General features: G+C 40.7%; 1 protein-coding gene across 5 annotated transcripts in view; it reads right to left on the bottom strand.

Annotated features, from left to right (window-relative positions):
* LOC124592534 (gamma-tubulin complex component 3-like) overlaps positions 1 to 23,369 on the bottom strand; it is a 293,359-nt gene that overhangs the window by 117,137 nt on the left and 152,853 nt on the right. For all 5 annotated transcript variants that reach the window (XR_006977520.1, XM_047131845.1, XM_047131844.1 and 2 more), the window contains one exon: positions 4,708 to 4,912. Coding sequence is in view for 4 of the 5 variants with exons in the window: in XM_047131845.1 (XP_046987801.1) it covers positions 4,708 to 4,912 (205 nt within the window). In the remaining variant the exon portion in view is untranslated. The remainder of the gene's footprint in view (positions 1 to 4,707; positions 4,913 to 23,369) is intronic.

Raw genomic sequence — 23,369 nt, 5'->3', positions numbered from 1 at the left:
CCAAAAAGTCCTTAATCCAATCACAGTACTTTTGGCAATATGCATAACTGAGGTACTGAGTCAAATGTTACTCCAAAATCAAGAAATACCTCATCTGCCTGTCTGCCTTAATGCAGAGTTTTCAGAATGTCACGTGAGAAAAGCACAAGTGGGTTCACACGAATGATGTTGTCGTAATCCTTGCTGGCTGGCACTGAGGAGATCGTTTCGTTCAAGTTACCACATTACATTTGGACTCAGAATATGTTCTAAGATCCTACACCAAATTGATGTCAAGGATACTGGATGGTAGTTTTGTGTATCACTTCTACTATCCTTTCTGTAGATGAGTGTGACCTGTGCTTTTTTTCCAAGAACAGGGCATGTTTTTTCCTTCAAGGGATCTACAACAGATTACAGTTAGAAAAGAGGCTAACTAAGCCACAATTAAGTATAGAATCTGACAGGGATTCCATTGGGCTCTGGAGCCTTTTTCAATTTTAACAATTGTGTTTCTCAACACCACTAACACTAGTTTTTATTTCATTCATTTTTTCAGCGGTATGAGGATTAAATTGGGGCAATTCTCCTCGATCTTCTTAATTAAAGGAAAATTTGAAAACAAAGTTAAATGTTTCAGCTTTTGCTTTACTATCCTCAATATCAATTTCTGTCTATTTGCTAGGGACTGGACACTAACTCTGGTCAATATTCTGCTATGGTAGTCTCTGACGGCATCATGCACTGCTGTCTTGACAGCTAAAAGCGTTTCATTCAGCATCTCTCTATCTATAGCCCTACACTTTGTTTTACACGTATTATGAAGTAATTTCTCTTTCTTAGAAGTTTCTTTACAGTGGTTGCATACCATAGATTCCTTCCCATTATGGACTGTTCTGTTCAGTATATATACAGTGGAGGCTCAACTATTCTTTTAGACCGAGCTATAGTTCCTCTACAAGTTCCTGCCTTGTAATGAAAGTTTCAAGTTCCTCAGTGAGATATAACACTACTAATTTTTTCATCTATTTTACTGAACTTATATATCTTTCTGCTTGTTTTAGTTGTCTTTTGTACTTAGGTAATCATTGTCGCCACAACCCTATCATGGTCGCTCATGCTGGTTTCGATGTGTACATCTTCATCTTCAAAGAGATCAGTTCTATTTGTTGCCATTAGATCCAATATATTTCCATCATGAGTGGAGCTTCTAACTACCTGTTCTAGGTACTTTTCTAGAGAAGGGATTTAGTAATGTTTCACAGCACGTGTTATCATGGCCACCACTAACAAAACTGTAAATTTCCCAATTAATTGTTGGATGCTTTAAGTCTCTACCAATGTTTACAGTAAGACTGGGCAACTTACATTCAAATGTACTAAGGTTCTCTCTAAAGTTTTTGGTTAAATCAGGAGATGAGTCGGTTGGGCGACAGAAGGATCCAATCATCATTTTATGCCTGTCCCTGATACTGAGTCTTGCCCAAACAATCTCATATGCAGTTTCAATTTCTATCTCGATCGATATGAGTTTCTTGTCTACTGCAACAAATACACCACCTCCATTTCCCATTTGCCTATCCTTTCAATATACACTTAAATTTCCCCCCAAAATCTTGATGCTATCAACTCCAGGTTTCAACCAGCTTCTGTATCTTGTATTATGTGAGCTTCACTGCTTTCCAAATACATTTCAAACTCTGGCATTCAGTTGCACATGCTTCAACAGGTTACCATTACGGTCTTAATATTCTCACCTGTGGGAGGCATTTCTTTCGCTTTTACACTGATACTTCTGTGCTTCCTAAAGCTATCTTTATACGGATTGGATGGAAAGTCACTTAATCTAAAAAGCCCTTGTGTACACCCCACACACCGTCAGCTATCTGAGTAGCAGTCTCTGATGTATAGTGCACACCTGACCCATTTCGGGAGACCCTACAGTTTTCAACCCCATGGTGGTCCACGAAGTTGCAGCCTAGCTTGTGGTTCAGTCCTTCCATTCGCCTCAGGACCAAAGGACCACGATCCGTTCTGGGGACAATGGTACACGCTGTGAGCTTAGTTGAAACTCCATGTGCAAGGCTGGTTTTCTCAATATTCTCTGCCAGTATCTGAAATGACCCAAGTATGATCTTGGATCCCAAACGACAAGCATAACTTGTTCCAACGTGTGCCACAATCTGCAGTTGTTTGCACCGTGTTTTGTTAATGGCTGTTGGTGTAGCCTCTTCAACATGTTGGATGAGGTCCCCAGACATACACACTGAGTGCACATGGTGTCCTTTCCTGTCTCTTGCTACCATTTCCCTAAGGGGTACCATCAATTGTCGTATGTTCGAACTGACAATAATTAATAGACCCCTATTGTGTTTGCCTCCTCTTGACTCTGGATGCAACAGGTTTTCCCAAAACAGGTCAAGTGAGTCCACTTGCTCTGTTTCAGTGAGAGACAGTACCTCAAAGCTGTTGGTTAGGGGGTTCGGTACAAAACCCTGAGCCCTCCCTGATCTCCTTCCTGTACAGGACGCCTTGATCTACTGTTGATGTGCCACTCGCAGTCAGGTGGACGAGTTATGACGGATCCTTTATTTTCTGCAGAGGAGACAGGTACTTGACGTACCTCTGGTACCGGTATCATAGGTGCACAACTCTCGTAAGTTTTCCCAACACAGCGACTCGCAGCAGTTGCCAATTGGTTGACAGTAGTCAGGACAATTTCAGCTGCTTATGAGCATCTTTGTAGCCAATTCTTTGATTCCTTTGTGTAAAGATAGATTTTTTGTGCTGTTTGCATTTTGAAGTTTTGTTGTGAGAATGTGCCGTTTTGCCAGTACACATAATACATAGGATGCTATAAGCATTTACAGAAATCATTATCACCATAACATCACAACTAATTAGTTTAGGGCTAACTTCAACCAGTAGAACCAATGGGAGTTATAAAGCAATTCTATACCAGTTAATGGACCATTTGAGTTGTCATGATCAAAATACCAAATGATGAACTGAATATCTGTGAAGATTCCATGAGTACTATCAACTAACAGTCTCAAATGTCCAAACATCGTGCACTGCTATTTGTAACTTTAAAATCAAATTAATTGGGATGAAAACTGCAAAAAGGCCATACAACATTTATATCTACACTACATATTATAAAAAGAAGATATACAACCCATAGACGTCTTTATCCAGGACATTAAAAACTTTCAAATTCTCTTTAACCGCGTTATGTATGTTACATGTGTATGTTATGTGTATATGTTTCTTGGTAAGATAAACGACGACGTCAAAACCCTTAAATAAGTGTCTACAGCTGTACTGCCAACTACATTATAGTGAAAGGGAGGCCACAGTCATAGTTTGATGAATTTCGGTATAAGGAAGCGTTCAAGGAGCTGAACCTTTCATTGATGATCCCGTGTGTTTCCATTAATTCCATCACTGGCCAAACAACAGTACACAAATGCCAACACACTGTTAACATTACCAGCAGAGCCAAATGAAATATGTGATACATATGAGCCCTACAAAGATAATGGAGGCATTACAGGATTTCATTATAAAAGCTGCCTGCTTAGCTTGTAAAATGGATCAGGATCTAATTTTGAAGCAGGCCCATATGACTGAGGGACTGAAGATGTCATATCACTACAAACGGGGTAGTAATTACATTGGCAGTATGAGCAAAAAGCCTTCAATTATTAAACTACACCCTTTGGAGATTATCTTGCATTAAGCACCTCCTTCACTGTGAGCAAAAAACAACCACTGAATGCTAATTTGCCACTTTGAAATTTACACAGCCAATCAGGAAGCTCCAGTCTGACATTATGTTCTGTAGTCTGTAAATACCATCTGCCCATGGGGCTGCACCTATATTAATTTTCCTGGTGCACCCACTGCCATTCATGCATTTTACATATTTGGTAAATACATGCTCGACAACGATGGAAACGAAAGCAGGAATCCTAAAAACGAAATATGCCATTGGCAGATTGCTGCACACTACTGTACCTTATATCCCACAGATCACAGCCAAGATTTTTAAAGATTTATGTACTACAAATGGGACAAAAACCTAAGTTTCAATTCCTGTGGAAGCTGGTAGACTACAATCAGGATGCAACTTTCAACCAGATATCTTTCCAGAAGTGACATTTCTAGACTGCCTTGTGCATCTTGTTAAATGGTATGCCACAGCATTATTCCATTCTACATTAATGCATAGAACTCAGCATTATATATACAATGTTGAGTTCAGTGCATTAATGTACAAGGAATTAGAATATATTAAAAAACAACAACTGGTGTAATGATCTCCTTGGACTATATGTTACACTTTTATCCAAGTTGTAATTTCACTGTGGAATCACCCTGCTGCACTTATACCTACCATATAAGTCGGAAAGAAACAGACACATGAATTCCCACTGCCTACATTATCAGCTATAAAGGTGTGATAAGAGATACTGCAATTAGCTCTCTGCATCAAACACTGAGAGAAGAGGGAAATGACAATATCTACTATAAATATTCCACCATGACACTAATTATGAAGTACCATATTTAATAAGATAAATACGAGTGGCAACAGCTGGCAACTGGAATCAAGAACTGTAAAGAACCAAATAATTAAAACATTTTTAAAATAATTCTAATTGCATTAATGACCATTTTCTAAGCAACAACTTCAAAAAAAAAGTCACAATAAGAAAGACTTACTGTTCCTATTGGACCGACAACATGGTAGTCCAATGTGAAAACATCCCAACCAGTATCTCCTTTTGACATTTCGAGTAATCTCACATCCAACCTCTGAAGAATATCTTCATCTTCGTACTGGGCATTAGTAGAACGAACAGCAGAGTCCAGGATCCCCGATAAACAGTGAGGATACAACTGTGAGGCAGGCTTTGCCAACTCAGGTCTGAAACACAATGTGCAACAGCTCACAAAATTTCCTTATAGGCTGAGAGTTTTGATGCACAGAAGTAAACTGCATACACTGAGACTTCCATTCCTCACACAACAAAGACATAGGCAGTCCTCAAATATTTTTGACCTTAATATGAGAGGGCATGATCCTTAAAACAACCTCAACACATTTTTTGCATGCAGAAGTTTCATTCAGGTAGCACTGTTCTTTTTTGATAGTTCTTTCACATGGATCTGGAAAGCTGTCCTTGGTTCTACAGTACCTGTTGACCAACATTTTCTATTATTTTTACATTTAGGAGCAAGGGAGATCTATCTGATGGTGCTAAATAATCTTACTAGAGGAGAGGTAATAAAAATAACATTAATGATGAAATGAGATCAACAATCATAGAGTTTTTGAACTCAAAAGCTTCCATCTGCCAATGCTTACAATCTGTGTTAGAATTGCAGGAATTGCCTGTGCAGTTTGGAAATTAACAGAGTCGGGTAGACTGATGCTTTAAGTCCGGTTATGAGCTATGGGTGGATAGTCAAGCAGTAACAGTATTTCCTGTGAAAGGCACTTAAAATAAGTGTGCACAAAGAGTAGCCAACTTTTGGTTGGCAGACATACATCTGTGAACGCTCACTTCAAGCACAAATCATTTGTTAAAACTGAACATACTAATCCAGTGCTTTCCCCCATCTCATTTGCTAGTCTTGGTGCTCTGATATGATGGTCATCCACAATCAAAGTCCAAACTTGCTCAATGACTTGCCATTTCAGCTTGTTGATAGTTTGCCTAAACATGGTTCACTGTCCGGTAATGAATGACCATCCCTGAAGCGAATGTACCACTCTTTTTTCCATGACTCGCACACTGCATCGTCACCGAAAACTTGTTGAATCTTACGCCTGGGTATCTCTGAACTTTTCATAAAATTTGATGCAATATCGCAGCTCAATTTATTCCATCATTTTACAATTTACTGGAATCAGTTGAGTGCTCACTACACAAGCTAACTCATAGGTTGACTGTCAATTAAGGATGCTTTCTACTGGTGGGAAAAATTCACAACTGTACATGAATGTCACCACTATGAATCCACTACAATAAGTCTTCCACACTTCACTGGTTTATAGTGGAAAGAAGAAGTTTCATAGTTTCTGAACACACCTTTTATGTGTTTGAATCCTGGTCCAATACACACTTCAGTCTGTTTTGAGAACTATTTTCTTCAATCTCATTCCATCATAATGACGAAAAATAAATTAATACACAGTTCTCTCCCTGAAACTTGATAATGTTAGCTCTCCCACTCCCATTTGTTTTCTTCAGAGAAGGATATTAAAGTTATGTATTGTGTGAAGTTGCTTAGAACAGTAAATCCAATTATTTCAGTCTTTACTATAATGTAAGTGCACAAACAGGAAAAATAAAAAATAAAATAAAATGAAAAAAGTACAATTGATTGATTACATTCTGGTCACTGTCCACTCACTAATAATAATTACTAAGTGGTTGATGGCACCATTATAATCAAGCCATGCTACCGCACATTATACCAATTATGTATGATCAACTGTTACAGCAGGCACTGCTGCGGAAGCAAAGGGAACTTCACAGCAAACATAAACATAGCCAAAGCCTTGCAGAAAAACAAAAATTACGCGAAGCGAAATGTAGTGTGAGGAGGGCTATGTGGACCGCGTTCAATGAATTCGAAAGTAAAGTTCTATGTACTGACTTGGCAGAAAATCCTAAGAAATTTTGGTCTTATGTCAAAGCAGTAGGTTGATCAAAACAAAATGTCCAGACACACTGTGACCAAAATGGTACTGAAACAGAGGATGACAGACTATAGGCCGAAATACTAAATGTCTTTTTCCAAAGCTGTTTCACAGAGGAAGACTGCACTGTAGTTCCTTCTCTAGATTGTCGCACAGATGACAAAATGGTAGATATCAAAATAGATGACAGAGGGATAGAAAAACAATTAAAATTGCTCAAAAGAGGAAAGGCCGCTGGACCTAATGGGATACCAGTTCGATTTTACATAGAGTATGCAAAGGAACTTGCCCCCCTTCTTGCAGCGGTGTACCGTAGGTCTCTAGAAGAGCGTAGCGTTCCAAAGGATTGGGAAAGGGCACAGGTCATCCCCGTTTTCAAGAAGGGATGTCGAACAGATGTGCAGAACTATAGACCTATATCTCTAACGTCGATCAGTTGTAGAATTTTGGAATACGTATTATGTTCGAGTATAATGACTTTTCTGGAGACTAGAAATCTACTCTGTAGGAATCAGCATGGGTTTCGAAAAAGACGATCATGTAAAGCCCAGCTCATGCTATTCAGCCACAAAACTCAGAGGGCCATAGACACGGGTTCACAGGTAGATGACGTGTTTCTTGACTTCCGCAAGGCGTTCGATACAGTTCCCCACAGTTGTTTAATGAACAAAGTAAGAGCATATGCGCCCCCCCCCCCCCCCCCCCATCAACCATGGACCTTGCCGTTGGTGGGGAGGCTTGCGTGCCTCAACGATACAGATAGCCGTACCGTAGGTGCAACCACAACGGAGGGGTATCTGTTGAGAGGCCAGACAAATATGTGGTTCCTGAAGAGGGGCAGCAGCCTTTTCAGTAGTTGCAGGGGCAACAGTCTGGATGATTGACTGATCTGGCCTTGTAACATTAACCAAAACGGCCTTGCTGTCGTGGTACTGCGAACGGCTGAAAGCAAGGGGAAACTACAGCCGTAATTTTTCCCCGAGGGCATGCAGCTTTACTGTGGTTAAATGATGATGGCGTTCTCTTGGGTAAAATATTCCGGAGCTAAAATAGTCCCCCATTCGGATCTCCGGGCGGGGACTACTCAGGAGGAAGTCGTTATCAGGAGAAAGAAAACTGGCATTCTACAGATCGGAGCATGGAATGTCAGATCCCTTAATCGGGCAGGTCGGTTAGAAAATTTAAAAAGGGAAATGGATAAGTTAAAGTTAGATATAGTGGGAATTAGTGACGTTCAGTGGCAGGAGGAACAAGACTTCTGGTCAGGTGAATACAGGGTTATAAATACAAAATCAAATAGGGGTAATGCAGGAGTAGGTTTAACAATGAATAAAAAAATAGGAGTGCGGGTAAGCTACTACAAACAGCATAGTGAACGTATTATAGTGGCCAAGATGGACACCAAGCCCATGCCTACTACAGTAGTACAAGTTTATATGCCAACTAGCTCTGCAGATGACGAACAGATTGATGAAATGTATGATGAGATAAAAGAAATTATTCAGGTAGTGAAGGGAGACGAAAATTTAATAGTCATGAGTGACTGGAATTAGACAGTAAGAAAAGGGAGAGAAGGACACATAGTAGGTGAATATGGATTGGGGCTAAGAAATGAAAGAGGAAGCCATCTGGTAGAATTTTGCAAAGGGCATAACTTAATCATAGCTAACACTTGGTTCAAGAATCATAAAAGAAGGTTGTATACATGGAAGAATCCTAGAGATACTAAAAGGTATCAGATAGATTATATAATGGTAAGACAGAGATTTAGGAACCAGGTTTTAAATTGTAGGGCATTTCCAGGGGCAGATGTGGACTCTGACCGCAATCTATTGGTTATGAACTGTAGATTAAAACTGAAGAAATTGCAAAAAGGTAGGAATTTAAGGAGATGGGACCTCGATAAACTAACTAAACCAGAGGTTGTACAGAGTTTCAGGAAGAGCATAAGGGAACAATTGACAGGAATGGGGGAAAGAAATACAGTAGAAGGCGAATGGGTAGCTCTGAGGGATGAAGTAGTGAAGGCAGCAGAGGATAAAGAAGGTATAAAGACGAGGGCTAGTAGAAATCCTTGGGTAACAGAAGAAATATTGAATTTAATTGATGAAAGGAGAAAATATAAAAATGCAGTAAATGAAGGAGGCAAAAAGGAATACAAACGTCTCAAAAATGATATCGACAGGAAGTGCAAAATGGCTAAGCAGGCATGGCTAGAGGACAAATGTAAGGATGTAAAGGCTTATTTCACTAGGGGTAAGACAGATACAGCCTATAGGAAAATTAAAGAGGCCTTTGGAGAAAGGAGAGCCACTTGTACGAATATCAAGAGCTCAGATGGAAACCCAGTTCTAAGTAAAGAGGGGAAAGCAGAAAGGTATATAGAGGGTCTATACAAGGGCGATGTACTTGAGGACAATATTATGGAAATGGAAGAGGATGTAGATGAAGATGAAATGGGAGATACGATACTGTGTGCAGGGTTTGACAGAGCACTGAAAGACCTGAGTCGAAACAAGGCCCCGGGAGTAAACAACATTCCATTAGAACTACTGACGGCCTTGGGAGAGCCAGTCCTGACAAAACTCTACCATCTGGTGAGCAAGATGTACGAGACAGGCGAAATACCCTCAGACTTCAAGAAGAATATAATAATTCCAATCCCAAATAAAGCAGGTGTTGACAGATGTGAAAATTACCGGACTATCAGTTTAATAAGTCACAGCTGCAAAATACTAACGAGAATTATTTACAGACGAATGGAAAAACTGGCAGAAGCCGACCTCGGGGAAGATCAGTTTGGATTCCGTAGAAATGTTGGAACACGTAAGGCAATACTGACCTTACGACTTATCTTAGAAGGAAGATTAAGGAAAGGCCAACCTACATTTCTAGCATTTGTAGACTTAGAGAAAGCTTTTGACAGTGTTGACTGGAATACTCTCTTTCAAATTCTAAAGGTGGCAGGGGTAAAATACAGGGCTATTTACAATTTGTACAGAAACCAGACGGCAGTTATAAGAGTCGAGGGACATGAAGGGGAAACAGTGGTTGGGAAGGGAGTGAGACAGGGTTGTTGCCTCTCCCCGATGTTATTCAATCTGTATATTGAGCAAGCAGTAAAGGAAACAAAAGAAAAATTTGGAGTAGGTATTAAAATCCAGGGAGAAGAAATAAAAACTTTGAGGTTCGCCGATGACATTGTAATTCTATCAGAGACAGCAAAGGACTTGGAAGAGCAGTTGAACGGAATGGACAGTGTCTTCAAAGGAGGATATAAGATGAACATCAACAAAAGCAAAACGAGGATAATGGAATGTAGTTGAATGAAGTCGGGTGATGCCGAGGGAATTAGATTAGGAAATGAGACACTTAAAGTAGTAAAGGAGTTTTGCTATTTGGGGAGCAAAATAACTGATGATGGTCAAAGTAGAGAGGATATACAATGTAGACTGACAATGGCAAGGAAAGCGTTTCTGAAGAAGAGAAATTTGTTAACATCGAGTATAGATTTAAGTGTCAGGAAGTCGTTTCTGAAAGTATTTGTATGGAGTGTAGCCATGTATGGAAGTGAAACATTGACAATAAACAGTTTGGACAAGAAGAGAATAGAAGCTTTCGAAATGTGGTGCTACAGAAGAATGTTGAAGATTACGTGGGTAGATTACATAACTAATGAGGAGGTACTGAATAGGATTGGGGAGAAGAGAAGTTTGTGACACAACTTGACTAGAAGAAGGGACCGGTTAGTAGGACATGTCCTGAGGCATCAAGAGATCACAAATTTAGCATTGGAGGGCAGTGTGGAGGGTAAAAATCGTAGAGGGAGACCAAGAGATGAATACACTAAGCAGATTCAGAAGGATGTAGGTTGCAGTAGGTACTGGGAGATAAAGGAGCTTGCACAGGATAGATTAGCATGGAGAGCTGCATCAAACCAGTCTCAGGACTGAAGACCACAACAACAACAACAACAACAACAACAACAAAGAGCATATGGACTATCAGACCAATTGTGTGATTGGATTGAAGAGTTCCTAGATAACAGAACGCAGCATGTCATTCTCAATGGAGAGATGTCTTCTGAGGTAAGAGTGATTTCAGGTGTGCTGCAGGGGAGTGTCGTAGGACCGTTGCTATTCACAGTATACATAAATGACCTTGTGGATGACATTGGAAGTTCACTGAGGCTTTTTGCAGATGATGCTGTGGTGTATCGAGAGGTTGTAACAATGGAAAATTGTACTGAAGTGCAGGAGGATCTGCAGCGAATTGACGCATGGTGCAGGGAATGGCAATTGAATCTCAATGTAGACAAGTGTAATGTGCTGCGAATACTTAGAAAGATAGATCCCTTATCATTTAGCTACAAATAGCAGGTCAGCAACTGGAAGCAGTTAATTCCATAAATTATCTGGGAGTACGCATCAGGTGTGATTTAAAATGGACTGAGCAGGTCAGCAACTGGAAGCAGTTAATTCCGTAAATTATCTGGGAGTACGCATTAGGAGTGATTTAAAATGGACTGATCATATAAAGTTGATCGTTGGTAAAGCAGATGCCAGACTGATATTCATTGGAAGAATCCTAAGGAAATGCAATCCGAAAACAAAGGAAGTAGGATACAGTACGCTTGTTCGCCCACTGCTTGAATACTACTCAGCAGTGTGGGATCCGTACCAGATAGGGTTGATACAAGAGATAGAGAAGATCCAACGGAGAGCAGCGCGCTTCGTTACAGCATCATTTAGTAATCGCAAAAGTGTTACGGAGATGATAGATAAACTCCAGTGGAAGACTCTGCAGGAGAGACGCTCCGTAGCTCGGTACGGGCTTTTGTTGAAGTTTCGAGAACATACCTTCACCGAAGAGTCAAGCAGTATATTGCTCCCTCCTACATATATCTCGCGAAGAGACCATGAGGATAAAATCAGAGAGATTAGAGCCCACACAGAGGCATACCGACAATCCTTCTTTCCACGAACAATACGAGACTGGAATAGAAGGGAGAACCGATAGAGGTACTCAGGGTACCCTCCGCCACACACCTTCAGGTGGCTTGCGGAGTATGGATGTAGATGTAGATGTAGATGCTTACACACTGAATCCACTGGTCTTGCTTGTATTTTGTGAAGACCAGGGTCGCACACTGAAACAACATATGGCTGAAATTAACTACAAACAATGATTACACATTAATGACAGATGGACTGGAAGTGTAGTGGTGTCATCCAATGTCACTTTAGACACTGAATAGCAGGTGTAACATTACTGTCGACCGCTGTGGCGCCACTAGCCAAATGGTGCTTGTCACAGGACCACCCTCTGAAGAGACCACACCTAATCAGAATTCTGCCTATAAGCCAGCCCAGGATCAATCTGAGCCACTTGCAGTTCTATCACGAGTTGACATAGTGAAGTGCTCACAAGTCCATGGGGTTGGTTGTGATGGATTTGTTTTCTCATTTCCCTTTTGTATTCTGAATATTGCAGGTCAAATTTCACCTAACTGCCTTGGCCTTGGAAAAAATCTTACCCACTGAAGGCATACTTGCACTTTGGTTTCAGATAACAGGACAGCGTTCACCTCCCATGATTTCAAACAGTCTTTTACCTGTAATGGGTTTTAACATCTCCATACTGTGCCCTTTCACCCAGTTACGTGGAATGCTTTGGCCGCAGTTTCAAGTCCCAGATCCTGAAAGAAATAATGTACAACACTGCCCTATGTAGTTTCTTGATAACTTATAGGGCCACCCCAATTGAAGGCCACAGTCTGGCAGAATGGCTTCATAGCCATCTTCATCACACCCATCCGGACATGTTGCACCAGGCACCAATGTCCATTGTCACTGAGGTCTCTCCTTTGTGGGTGTTCCTGCTATTTCAGATGCCCCTAAATCTGCATCCCCGGGACAAATTCTGTCTACAAAGGGTACATGTTGTATTCCGTGGTCTTCACCCATGGCCTTCTGCACCACCACCTACTCTGGGGAGCTTTCTTTAACATATCTCAATTTTTAGAATAAACGAGGGCGAGTCTCCATTAGTTTTGAGTGAAGACCACCTTCACAAAAATCGAGATGACTCAGGATCTGTGACGTGCCATTTGGATTTTGTGAACACTTTGTGATTAGTCAATTGAACGAGTCTTCAATCACGAAGTAACTATAACTATTGATAATGCAAACGATGTGGGTTTTTCAAGAGCAAGCGGCAGCAATTTTATAGGCAATAAAATCGTTAGCAAACGCAACAGGTATGTATTCTGTGCCATACATATGTTTATGGCTTTTCCATCCTTCAACAAACCGACTGAAGAGTGGGACGATTATCACAAACAACTGCAGTTACAATTTATGACTTCCAAAATTTCTGACGTGGAAAGACAAATGACAACACACTTGCAGGAAATTCTGAGGTGTGTAATCTAATACAGAAACTACAGCAACTAATGAATCCAGCATAACTTGAGTTTCACAGAATATTATCGTAACTACATGAACATTTTTCGATGAAGAAACATGTTATTGCAACTAGTTAGAATTTTGGCAGCAAAAAAACAGCTCCAATCAAACTGAAGTGGGTTTGGCCACCGATCGATACGGATTATGTAGGAATTGCAATTTTGAATGTGTGTGTGAGCAGAAGTACGCAAAAGCTGCAGTGGAAACCTACCCCCTACTGACCCCAAATGAACACCCTGCAAAATTAGGCCACAGCACCTTATTAAGTAAAATTGACCACAGAGATATATTTTCAAATTCCCTTGAACGCAACATCACAAACTTACCTATTGCTGAACAGGTCACCCTGTCTCGACCATTAAACTGAGGTGCAAAGGTCATGTGATACCTCCTTTTTCATGTTGGACCTCCATATGCCTGGCACAGTGCATCAACTCAATGTGGTGTGGACTCAATGAGTAGCTGGAAGTCCTCTGCATAAATACTGAGCCATGCTTCCAGAATGAGATTTTCACTCTGCAGCGGAGTGTGCGCTGATATGAAACTTCCTGGCAGATTAAAACTGTGTGCCGGACCGAGACTCGAACTTGGGACCTTTGCCTTTCGCCGGCAAGTGCTCTACCAACTGAGTTACCCAAGCACGACTCACGCCCCCTCCTCACAGCTTGACTTCTGCCAGTACCTCGTCTCCTACCTCCCAAACTTTACAGAAGCTCTCCTGCATACCTTGCAGAACTAGCACTCCTGGAGGAAAGGATATTGCGGGGACATGGCTTAGCCACAGCCTGAGGCATGTTTCCAGAATAAGATTTCCACTCTGCAGCGGAGTTTGCGCTAATATGAAACTTCCTGGCTGATTAAAACTGTGTTCCGGACTGAGACTCGAACTTGAGACCTTTGCCTTTCGCGGGCAAGTGCTCTTTCAATTGAGCTACCCAAGCACGACTCACAACCTATCCTCACGGCCATGCTGTCTCTATAGCTGTCCTTAATTATGAATGTGTTGCTGGTGCAGGATTTTGTGCACGAAATGACTTCTCAATTATGTTCCGTAAATGTTTGATGTGATTCATACTGGGTGATCTGGGTGGCCAATCACTTGCTCGAATTGTCCCGAGTGTTCTTCAGACCAATCATGAATAATTGTGGCCGAGTGACATGACGCATTGCCAGCCATAAAAATTCCATTGTTGTTTGGGAACATGAAGTCCGCGAATGGCTGCAATTGGCCACCAAGTAGCTGAACATAAACATTTCCGGTCAATGACCGGTTCAGTTGGACCAGAGAACCCAGTCCATACCATGTAAACACAGCCCACACCATTATGGAGCCACCACCAGCTTGTACAGTGACAATCTAGGTCGATGGATTCGTGTGGTCTGCACCGCACTGGACCATGTGAGGACTCACCCTCACCCAATGACTTGTCACCTCAGTGTATAATCAGTTACCTTTTGGAATTTCCTCAGTCCCTGCCATGTTAAAATACTTCATGGATCAATTACTACAAGGTATTCTAAACTGTGCTGCATACCTTGATGATATCTTCGTTTCAAGTTATACTCCTCAGAACCACCTGCACAACCTCGAACTCCTGTTCCAGAGGATGGCAGCAAAAGGACTCAGCTGAACAAGTGTTCTTTCAAGAAACTGTTCTTGACATACTTGGGATTCAAATTCTTGCCCAAGGACTCAAACCAACAGAACATTCTGTCACATGACTGATAACATGTAGCCACCTGCAAATGTGAAAGATCTTGAAGTGTCTGTGGGTAAGACCAACTCTTATGGCCTCTCACTGCAATTCTAGCTGAGCTCTTTTACCCAGTGAACCAGCTATGACACCAAGGCATGTGTTTCGGATGTTCACCTCATTGTCAATATACTTTCCAGACTTGGAAAGATTGCCTTAAGCAGCCATCATCCATGACAACACCTGTTACGCTGCTGGTAATAGCAACTGATGTGTCCCCCGGCCTGTATAAGATGTCGTCCTCCCCAATAAATATCCCGATGGCACAGAGCACCCTATTGCATGTGATACTAAGATGTTACCTGCTTTCCAGCTGTGCTACTCTGACAGAACAGGAATCTCTTGCCATAATCTACACAGCCCAAAAATTGGATTATTCCTTAATGGACAGAAATTTCATCTTGTCATGGATCACTAACCACCGCTCACAATCTATGGCCCTAAGCGTAGCTCAACGGAATGGACTGGGAATTGCCTGCAGCACTGTGTGCTTTACCTGTCTAATTTTCACTGTTCTGTCCACTATTGGGTAGCAACATTACACATTAAAGCATACACCCTATCCAAATCCCCTATGTAACCTGACATAGCTTTTGACCAATACCAAGTGGTGTGTTTTCAGCTTCATTCAGGTTTGGTTTCGGCCTTTTCAGTTTTCCCCATAACATAATACGACAACACAGCTGCCACCTGAAGACTCAACATTAGGCTGCCTCACTCACTCTGTGGAATATAGGCGGACAGGCACACCTCCTGACCCCGAGCTTTGACCCTCTGTCTATGGTGAAATCAACTGCACACAAATCAAGGGCTTCTGTTTGGTTCTCTGGCAATGTCCATTGCTGTGTCTCAATTGCTTCTTTCTTCAGCAATGAGTGCTGCATCTCCTGCACGCTGTGCACTGGAGCACATCCAGGATATAACGTTTGATGCAACAATACCTATTCTGGCCCAATATTACATCTTGAACCTTGTCCACTGATGTCCTACCTATCAAGCCCATCAACTGCGTCTCCCTCGCAGTTCTCTGCCTGGCCCAATGTTGCAGAGCAATTTAAGCATATTCACAGAGATTTTGCTGGCCCTTCTGGGCTGCAAGCGGTTGGTTGTTAACGTTAATTTTTTCAATTCTAGGTATTCCAGATCACTTCTCCCACTACTACTGTGACCTTGGAAAATATCTTTACCACTGAAGGTACCCCACGCCCTTTGGTTTCTGATAAGGGGATGGCACTCCCATTTCATGATTTCAAACAATTTTGTGCCTCAATGGAATTCAACACCTTCTAACTGCTCCATTTCATCCGGCCTCCAACAGTCATGCAGAATACTTTGTCCACATTTTCAAGACCCAACTCCCCACGGAAATAGTGTCCAAAACTGTACCTAATGCCCTCTGTAGTATGTTGCCAACTTACAGGGCCACTCCAGCAAAACGCTGCAGTCTGTCAGAGTGGCTTCATGGTATCCTTCACCTCACTCGCACCGACATGCTGCTCCCACAACCAGTGCATGTTGTCACTCCCCTTTCTGGATGGACCTGCAATATGGATGCCCCCTAACCTGGATCCATGTGATAAACTATGGTCACTACAGGTCCATGTTAAATACTGTGGCCTCCATCCACAGCATTCTGCAGTGTCATTAAAACTAATTTTGCCTCTGCCACCCTGGTCAGGGTCAGCAGCCACCTGCCTCTCCAGCCCGAGATACCTTGAGCCCATATTTTTCACTCAACTTCCATCAAGCCTCTCCTTGTTATTCAATCTACCAATGTATTCCAATATTCTTTTACAGCTCCATTTTTCAGAAGTTTCTAGTCTCTTTTTGTTTTAACAGCTTCTCATCCATGTCTCACTTCCATAGAAGGTTACACTCCTCACAAATATTCCTAGAAAAAACATCCTAACACAAATCTGTTGTAGATGTTAAAATATCCATCTTTTTCAGAGCCGTATTCTTTTTATTGCCAGTGTGCATTTCATCTCCTCTTTATTTCGGCCATCGTCACTTATTTTGTGGCCCATATAGCAAAAGGGGAGAAGAAGCATGTGGTCATCGTCCAGCAGGGCCACCACTGGAAAGGAAGCGGATTGGTGTCTACTGGCATCACAGTGAAAGGTTATATACTCACTGTCCTGGTAGTTTTGCATGCACACTTATGGCACAGCTGATTCTGCAGTCTTCTGTTACTTAGTCTGTTTGGAGATGTTGACTTCACTTACTAACTTTGTAAGGTTGATGCAAAAGATGTTGCAAAAGCAGGAGGCTGTAGAGCCCTGTATTCCTTTTTGCCTGCAACATACAGAATTCATTTCCTTACGTTTATTCTTTGGGTCATCTTCTCTTTTTTGATGTTGCTGATTTTTTTCATTATGTTCTTCATCTCTCTGTCTCCTGCCACTTCCAGACCTTTTGTAGTTTTGTTGTGACCACATCCATGCTATCTTTAAAGCTTACAATAGCCTTGCTGAGGTGCTGCTGTCTGTTTTGATTATTAGGGGAAATTGGCCCAGATTCTCGGCCTGTAAAAAGCACCATTCTCTGGCATGATGTCAACAGTTCCTGCCAAGATGTGTGCCACTGAATAACCGTGTGATGAATTTCAAACTCTGAACTAGCAGCTCCAAAAGCTATGATAGTTTTTTGCATATCTATCTGCAGTATTTAGGATTCTGTCTCCTGAAAGTAAATACTGACAAGCTATTGCGTCTCCTTGAAATTTTGTAAATACACATTCTTGCATTGTGCTCTGTTATACTTTTTTTTTTACTTACACGATTCTCTGCAAAACTAGTTTGTTCTGTGGCTTGTGCACTTCCTGATGGGGGAAAAAAATCCACTGAGAGTATGTTTGATTTGTTTTTCAGCACTCATTGTGTGTGTGTGTGTGTGTGTGTGTGTGTGTGTGTGTGTGTGTGTGTGTGTGTGAGGGAGGGGGGGCCTTGGCCTGCGCACATGTGTTTCTAATGATCCTTTCGTAGTCCCCCAAGATGGTACGGAAGTCAACTCCACTTAATAAAACTGCAGTGAGGCAAGTACCCCACAGGTTTCCTGCTGTTTATCTTAACAGCCATATAATGCATCATAGGATTGTTCTTACAGAGGTTTGTTTCATTCTCTGTGTCTGAACAGTCAAGCCAATGTCCACAAACTCTCTGGTCTCCGTCCTAACAGATTAGGGAAGGACTTCATGATAACATGGATCGAAGAAAGAGGAAACAGTAAATTGAATTTGCAGTGTTCTGCCAGTGGCCATTCTTCTCAAGGACAAAATTACCTAACTCTTGGCAGAATCAATCATGAAATTCCCAGTCAGTGGCGCAATACATTGGCAGGACAAGAGTGATGTTTTTTAGTACAATAAAACTCTCCCGCTGTGTTACAGTACACAATGTCAGTGTATGTGATTCATACAGGGCTATGCCTCTCACAGACTGAAATTCGCATGAGAATTATCCGCGATTTTTGCGTTATAATGTACAGGATTTAGGAAAGAAAATAGATGTTTTTGAATCATTTATCACACGATTAGCCCAACGTGTTGTAGTTTTTACAGAACACCAGAAATCAGTAGATAATATTCATTATTTTAAACTGGAAGGCTATACCCTAGAAACATTCTATTGTAGATACATAATGAAGGTTTTGTCATTGTCATTTACTCAAAAATATGGAAGCTTATAACTTACATGGAAGAAGTGCTTTGAGTGAACAATTTTGTGTTTATAATTCTGAAATTTCAATACCAAAATTTGTGATTTGCACTGTAAATTTCTTGGTTGTAGGTATGTATAGATCCTCCTGTGGAAATTTTTAAGTTTTCCTGAAATCACTCAATGGAGTTTTGAGTAAATGTCAGGTCACAAAAATGTACATCTCATCATACTTGGAGATTAAAATGTTACAATAAATAATTTCAGTGCCAGATGGAATATTATGATATCTTTAGAAAAATAGTAGATATGGTAATGTAATGTATTTATGGTATCTTTAATTTTTTAACTTTGAATAGAGCTTGGGAGTATGTCCATTCATTATTTAATAATAACCATTCAAGTGAAGAAATCAATGTACACAATTATTATTGTCCTATGGTACCTTTTAGTGTAGAGAAGGTGACGGGGTTTAGCGGTTCTTCAAGGCTGTAATAGGAAGTAAGTGAAAACGAATTAATTCCTAGCTGGCTTGGACTTTGTCAACATTGCCACTTGTGCAGTACATAAAGAAATAGGGCAATTCTCATCCTTTTCAATAGCTTGCAGTTTTTAACTTTCCGATTTCATGAACATAAAAGGAATAATAGTTTTCTCCAGGTCAGCTCCTCAGAGAGACCCTGTGCCTCCGGCATACTGATCTCAAGCAAGACAGATATCTATTTATTTATTTTTCTAGATTGTAAAACTAACCATAATCATGCAACATGGCACAAGGGAATAATCTGTTTGTACTTCTCCCACTAATGTAAATCCCTTTTGTGCGCCATGACTAACGACTACATCGAGCATCATTCTCAAATTGCAGGCGTATCTGATTTACAAAAGTTGCTACTCACCATATAGCGGAGATGCTGAGCCGCGATAGACACAATAAAAAGATTCAATCATAGCTTTTGGCCATTAAGGCCTTTGTCAGCAGTACACACACACACACACACACACACACACACACACACACACACACACACACACAAGTAAGCACAACTTGCACACACATCTGCAGTCTCAGAGAGCTGAAACTCTACTGTTGACAAAGGCATTAATGGCCGATAGCAATGATTGTGTGAATCTTTTTATTGTGTCTATCGCAGCTCAGCATCTCCGCTATATGGTGAGTAGCAACTTTCCTTCTCTCGTATAGATTTACAAAAGTGTTAAATTATTTTTCTCTCATTAAGCAGTCAACAATATTTCTATTCCTGTCAGTAAATGCAAGTCACACAGAAGGAGACCCCGAGTTACATAAAGAACTCTACAAGCAGTGCGAGTATCAGTACCAGAAAAAAGTCAGGATATTTAAAGCAGAAAGAATTTGCCATCTGATATGAAACACGGGCGAAGTTTTCCTGGTCAGATGTAACTGAAATCAGAAACAATGTAATAAAAACTAAAATTAGTAATGAAGAGTTAACTGTGAATAATGAAATAACGCATTTACTCGAATCTAAGCCCCACCTGAAAAATAAGACTCGAAATAAAAAGTAAAATTCCCGAATCTAAGCTGCACTTGAAATTTGAGACTCAAAATTTTAGACCGCACCTCCAAATCAAAACAAAGTTGGTCCATTGTAGTGTGAGACACAATTTAGGTCGAATGGATGAAGATACAGCTACAGTAATTTGGTTAGAGTCGTAAGCTTAGCAGTTAAGCTTTACCAGGTAGCCATTGTTATGCGTCAGGCACTCCATCTGTATTTATATGGGTACCCTTCCTTTTTCATGTGCTTTGTCTGGTTTGAATCAATTGCTTATTTTGCTTTGATCTGATAAGGTGTTTACATCACTCTAAGCTGAAAATGCATTATTGTAGTGTGTCATGCGTTGTTTGTCACAAGAGGAATTGTCTCATTAGTGAAACAGCGAAAATGTTTCTCCATTTGAAAATCTTTGCAGACCTCTTTAGCACATTACATTCTGCACAGAAATTAGAATCATCTTAGATTTAAAAATCTAGTCAGTTGCCATGCTTCATTTTTGACTGTATCACTATTCAGCATAAGAATAATACGAATATAAACATGACATGATATGTATATTCTTCCGCGTTTGCTGTTGTCTCACTCTAGTTTCGTAATTTATTAGGCAGACAGGATTTAAATGAGATAGCAGCAAACATGAAAGAATACATGGCATAATGTTTACATTCATATAATTCTTATGGTGAAGAGAATACTGCATGTGATTCACCATTCATGAAAGTTCGTATTAGCAACTGTCTCTTGTCACAGGTAGGAAAAAAATTCAGAACGTAGAGTTGGCCATATTGACATACATTTCAAACAGTCTTGCCAATCAGATTTTCGTAGTAGATTTTTGGTGATGAGTTCTAACGCAAAGTGTGTTGTCATCTTCAGTCCATAGACTGGTTTGATGCAGCACTCCACACTTTTCTATCCTGTGCAACACTTATAAAATAAGAATGAAAATAACTTAGAAATTAAATGCTGAAAATTAAAACAAAATGTTATTAGGTTTGTAATAAATCTGATACGAAATGTTTAAAATCTCAGTCACGATTCTGAATCGCTATCACTCAATTCTTTGTTGCTCATTTCTTCATACAGAGCACCGTCCTCCGTACCATCTAGTGCACTGGATATCGAACATGTTTTAAATGCTTGTTGCACAGTCTGATTTGGAACATACTTGCAGGCATCATAAAACCATTGACACACTTGCGACATACTTGCATGTTTTACACGTCCTGTTGGCGTCAGTTGTCTGTCGCTTTTCGAAAGCCAGTCTGTGTACATGCCTTTAAGCTTGTCCTTAAATGGTTTATTCAAACAGACGCCAAGTGGTTGCAGAATTGAAGTCATCCCACCTGGAATTACTGCCAAGTCCGTTTTGCTTTCCTCTAATTTTTGTTTTACTGCAGGTGTTGTATGGCCTGCGTACGCATCTAATACCAACAGACACCCAGTTTTGTTTGTTCGTACAATTAAAGTTAAATTTTAGTAACACTTCCAATTTCGATAAAGTCTTTCACTTGAAAATTCTGAATGGGGTGATTTATGTCCATCTGCTGTGCAAGCAAGCATGACGAACATCCACTGTTTTTCACCCCCTGTTGTAAGAACACTTATATCTTTCTTTCCTTTGGTGTCAACCGTATAATTTGACGGCACGTCAAAATATATGGGAGTTTGGTCAGCATTTCCTATCTGACCAAGAAGGTATTGCTTTTCTGTGCGCCGCCTAATTATAAAGCGCTGAAATTCCACAAGTTTTTCTTCATAATTTTTCGACAGCTTCTGTGCAACTGAAGTTTGCCTCCGAAGTGAAAAACCCCAGTGCTTCATAAACAGATCAATCCAGCTGCGACTAGCCTTAAAATTTTTGATTTTTTGCTCTCTAGCAATTTCATGGGCCTTAATTTTTAAAATTTCAGCATTCACAGGCAGGAATTTCTGATGCTGTTCCTGAACAAATTCATTTAAAATCACTTCTAGTGCATGATATTGGTCACACTTTGGCCGACTAAATGCTTTCCTGCTACTTGAACATTCAAGTAATTTGTCTCTCTGCAGTCGCCATCACCTGACGTTGCTCTCATCAATCCCATATCACTAACCTGCAGCACAGTTAGAACTTTGTTCCGCAAAAGAAATAACTCCCCTCCTGAATTTGGCACTATAATGAAAGTTCTTCACAAAATTCCACGAAGCAATAGGTGCCGCTACGTGAAATCTTAATGAGCCCCAGCGTATCAACTCGTGCAACAATCCTAAAGCCTTGTGCATTGTTGGTATTTTAGTGTAAAGAAATTTATTTTTGTTGCTATGAATATTTGAAAGACAACTACACTCAAAGCCGTAGAATACGGAATTTCTATTTACTTCATTGGATAATGTATGAAAATGCAGGTAGTCGAAACTCGGGGTGGAGAAAACAGCTCGTCTTCTAGCCCTTTTTTTAAAAATTTATTTACTGAAGTAGAGATTTTGGCGCCAGTATTTACCTTTGTGCCTGCAATGCATGCCTGTGTAACGCTACATATATTCAACAGCAGAAGTTAGTTGTAGCAGCACGTACCAACATTTTGCAGAACTTCCGCTTACTTTGCACTCCATTCTAAGCCGCAGGTGGTTTTTTGGATAACAAAAATCGGAAAAAAGTGCGGCTTAGATTCGAGTAAATTCGGTAATTTCTGATCGCCTTTTGGTTAGAAATATTTACAATAATTACTTTACAGATACTTTTGAAAATGATGTCTGCACAGATGGATACACAACACAAATTTGAGTCCACTAATGAACAGAACTACTGCACACTACAGGCAGTATGCATGGATGACAGTTGCAGTTTATTGACAGCTTCAAAAACAAAAAATTTGCAGGATTAGAAGAGATTTCTCCGTATCTATTGAAAAATTCAAACACTGCCTAGTGAAACCATTTGTTCATCTAATAAAATGAAGACAATGTACTCCATGTGAAGTTGAAACACCCACCACACCACTGCCTGTTGCCGAACCTGAGTTATTGTGTGGTTCGGCCCCCAGTACCCCCCTCCCCTCTGGGGAACGTCTCATACCAGATGAGTGTAACCCCAAATGTTTGCATGGTAGAGTAATTATGGTCTATGCGTACTGAGTCAGAATGAGGGGAACCAGCTCACATTCACCGAGGTAGGTGGAAAACTGCCTTAAAAACCATCCACAGGCTGGCCGGCACACCAGACCTTGACACTAATCTGCTGGGCAGATTCGAGCCAGGGACTGGCACGCCTTCCC

Source organism: Schistocerca americana, chromosome 2 (assembly GCF_021461395.2).
Source record: "Schistocerca americana isolate TAMUIC-IGC-003095 chromosome 2, iqSchAmer2.1, whole genome shotgun sequence".
NCBI classification, from domain to species: domain Eukaryota; kingdom Metazoa; phylum Arthropoda; class Insecta; order Orthoptera; family Acrididae; genus Schistocerca; species Schistocerca americana.
The sequence above is the reverse complement of the archived record's forward strand: the minus strand, read 5'-3'. Positions and strand labels throughout refer to the sequence as shown.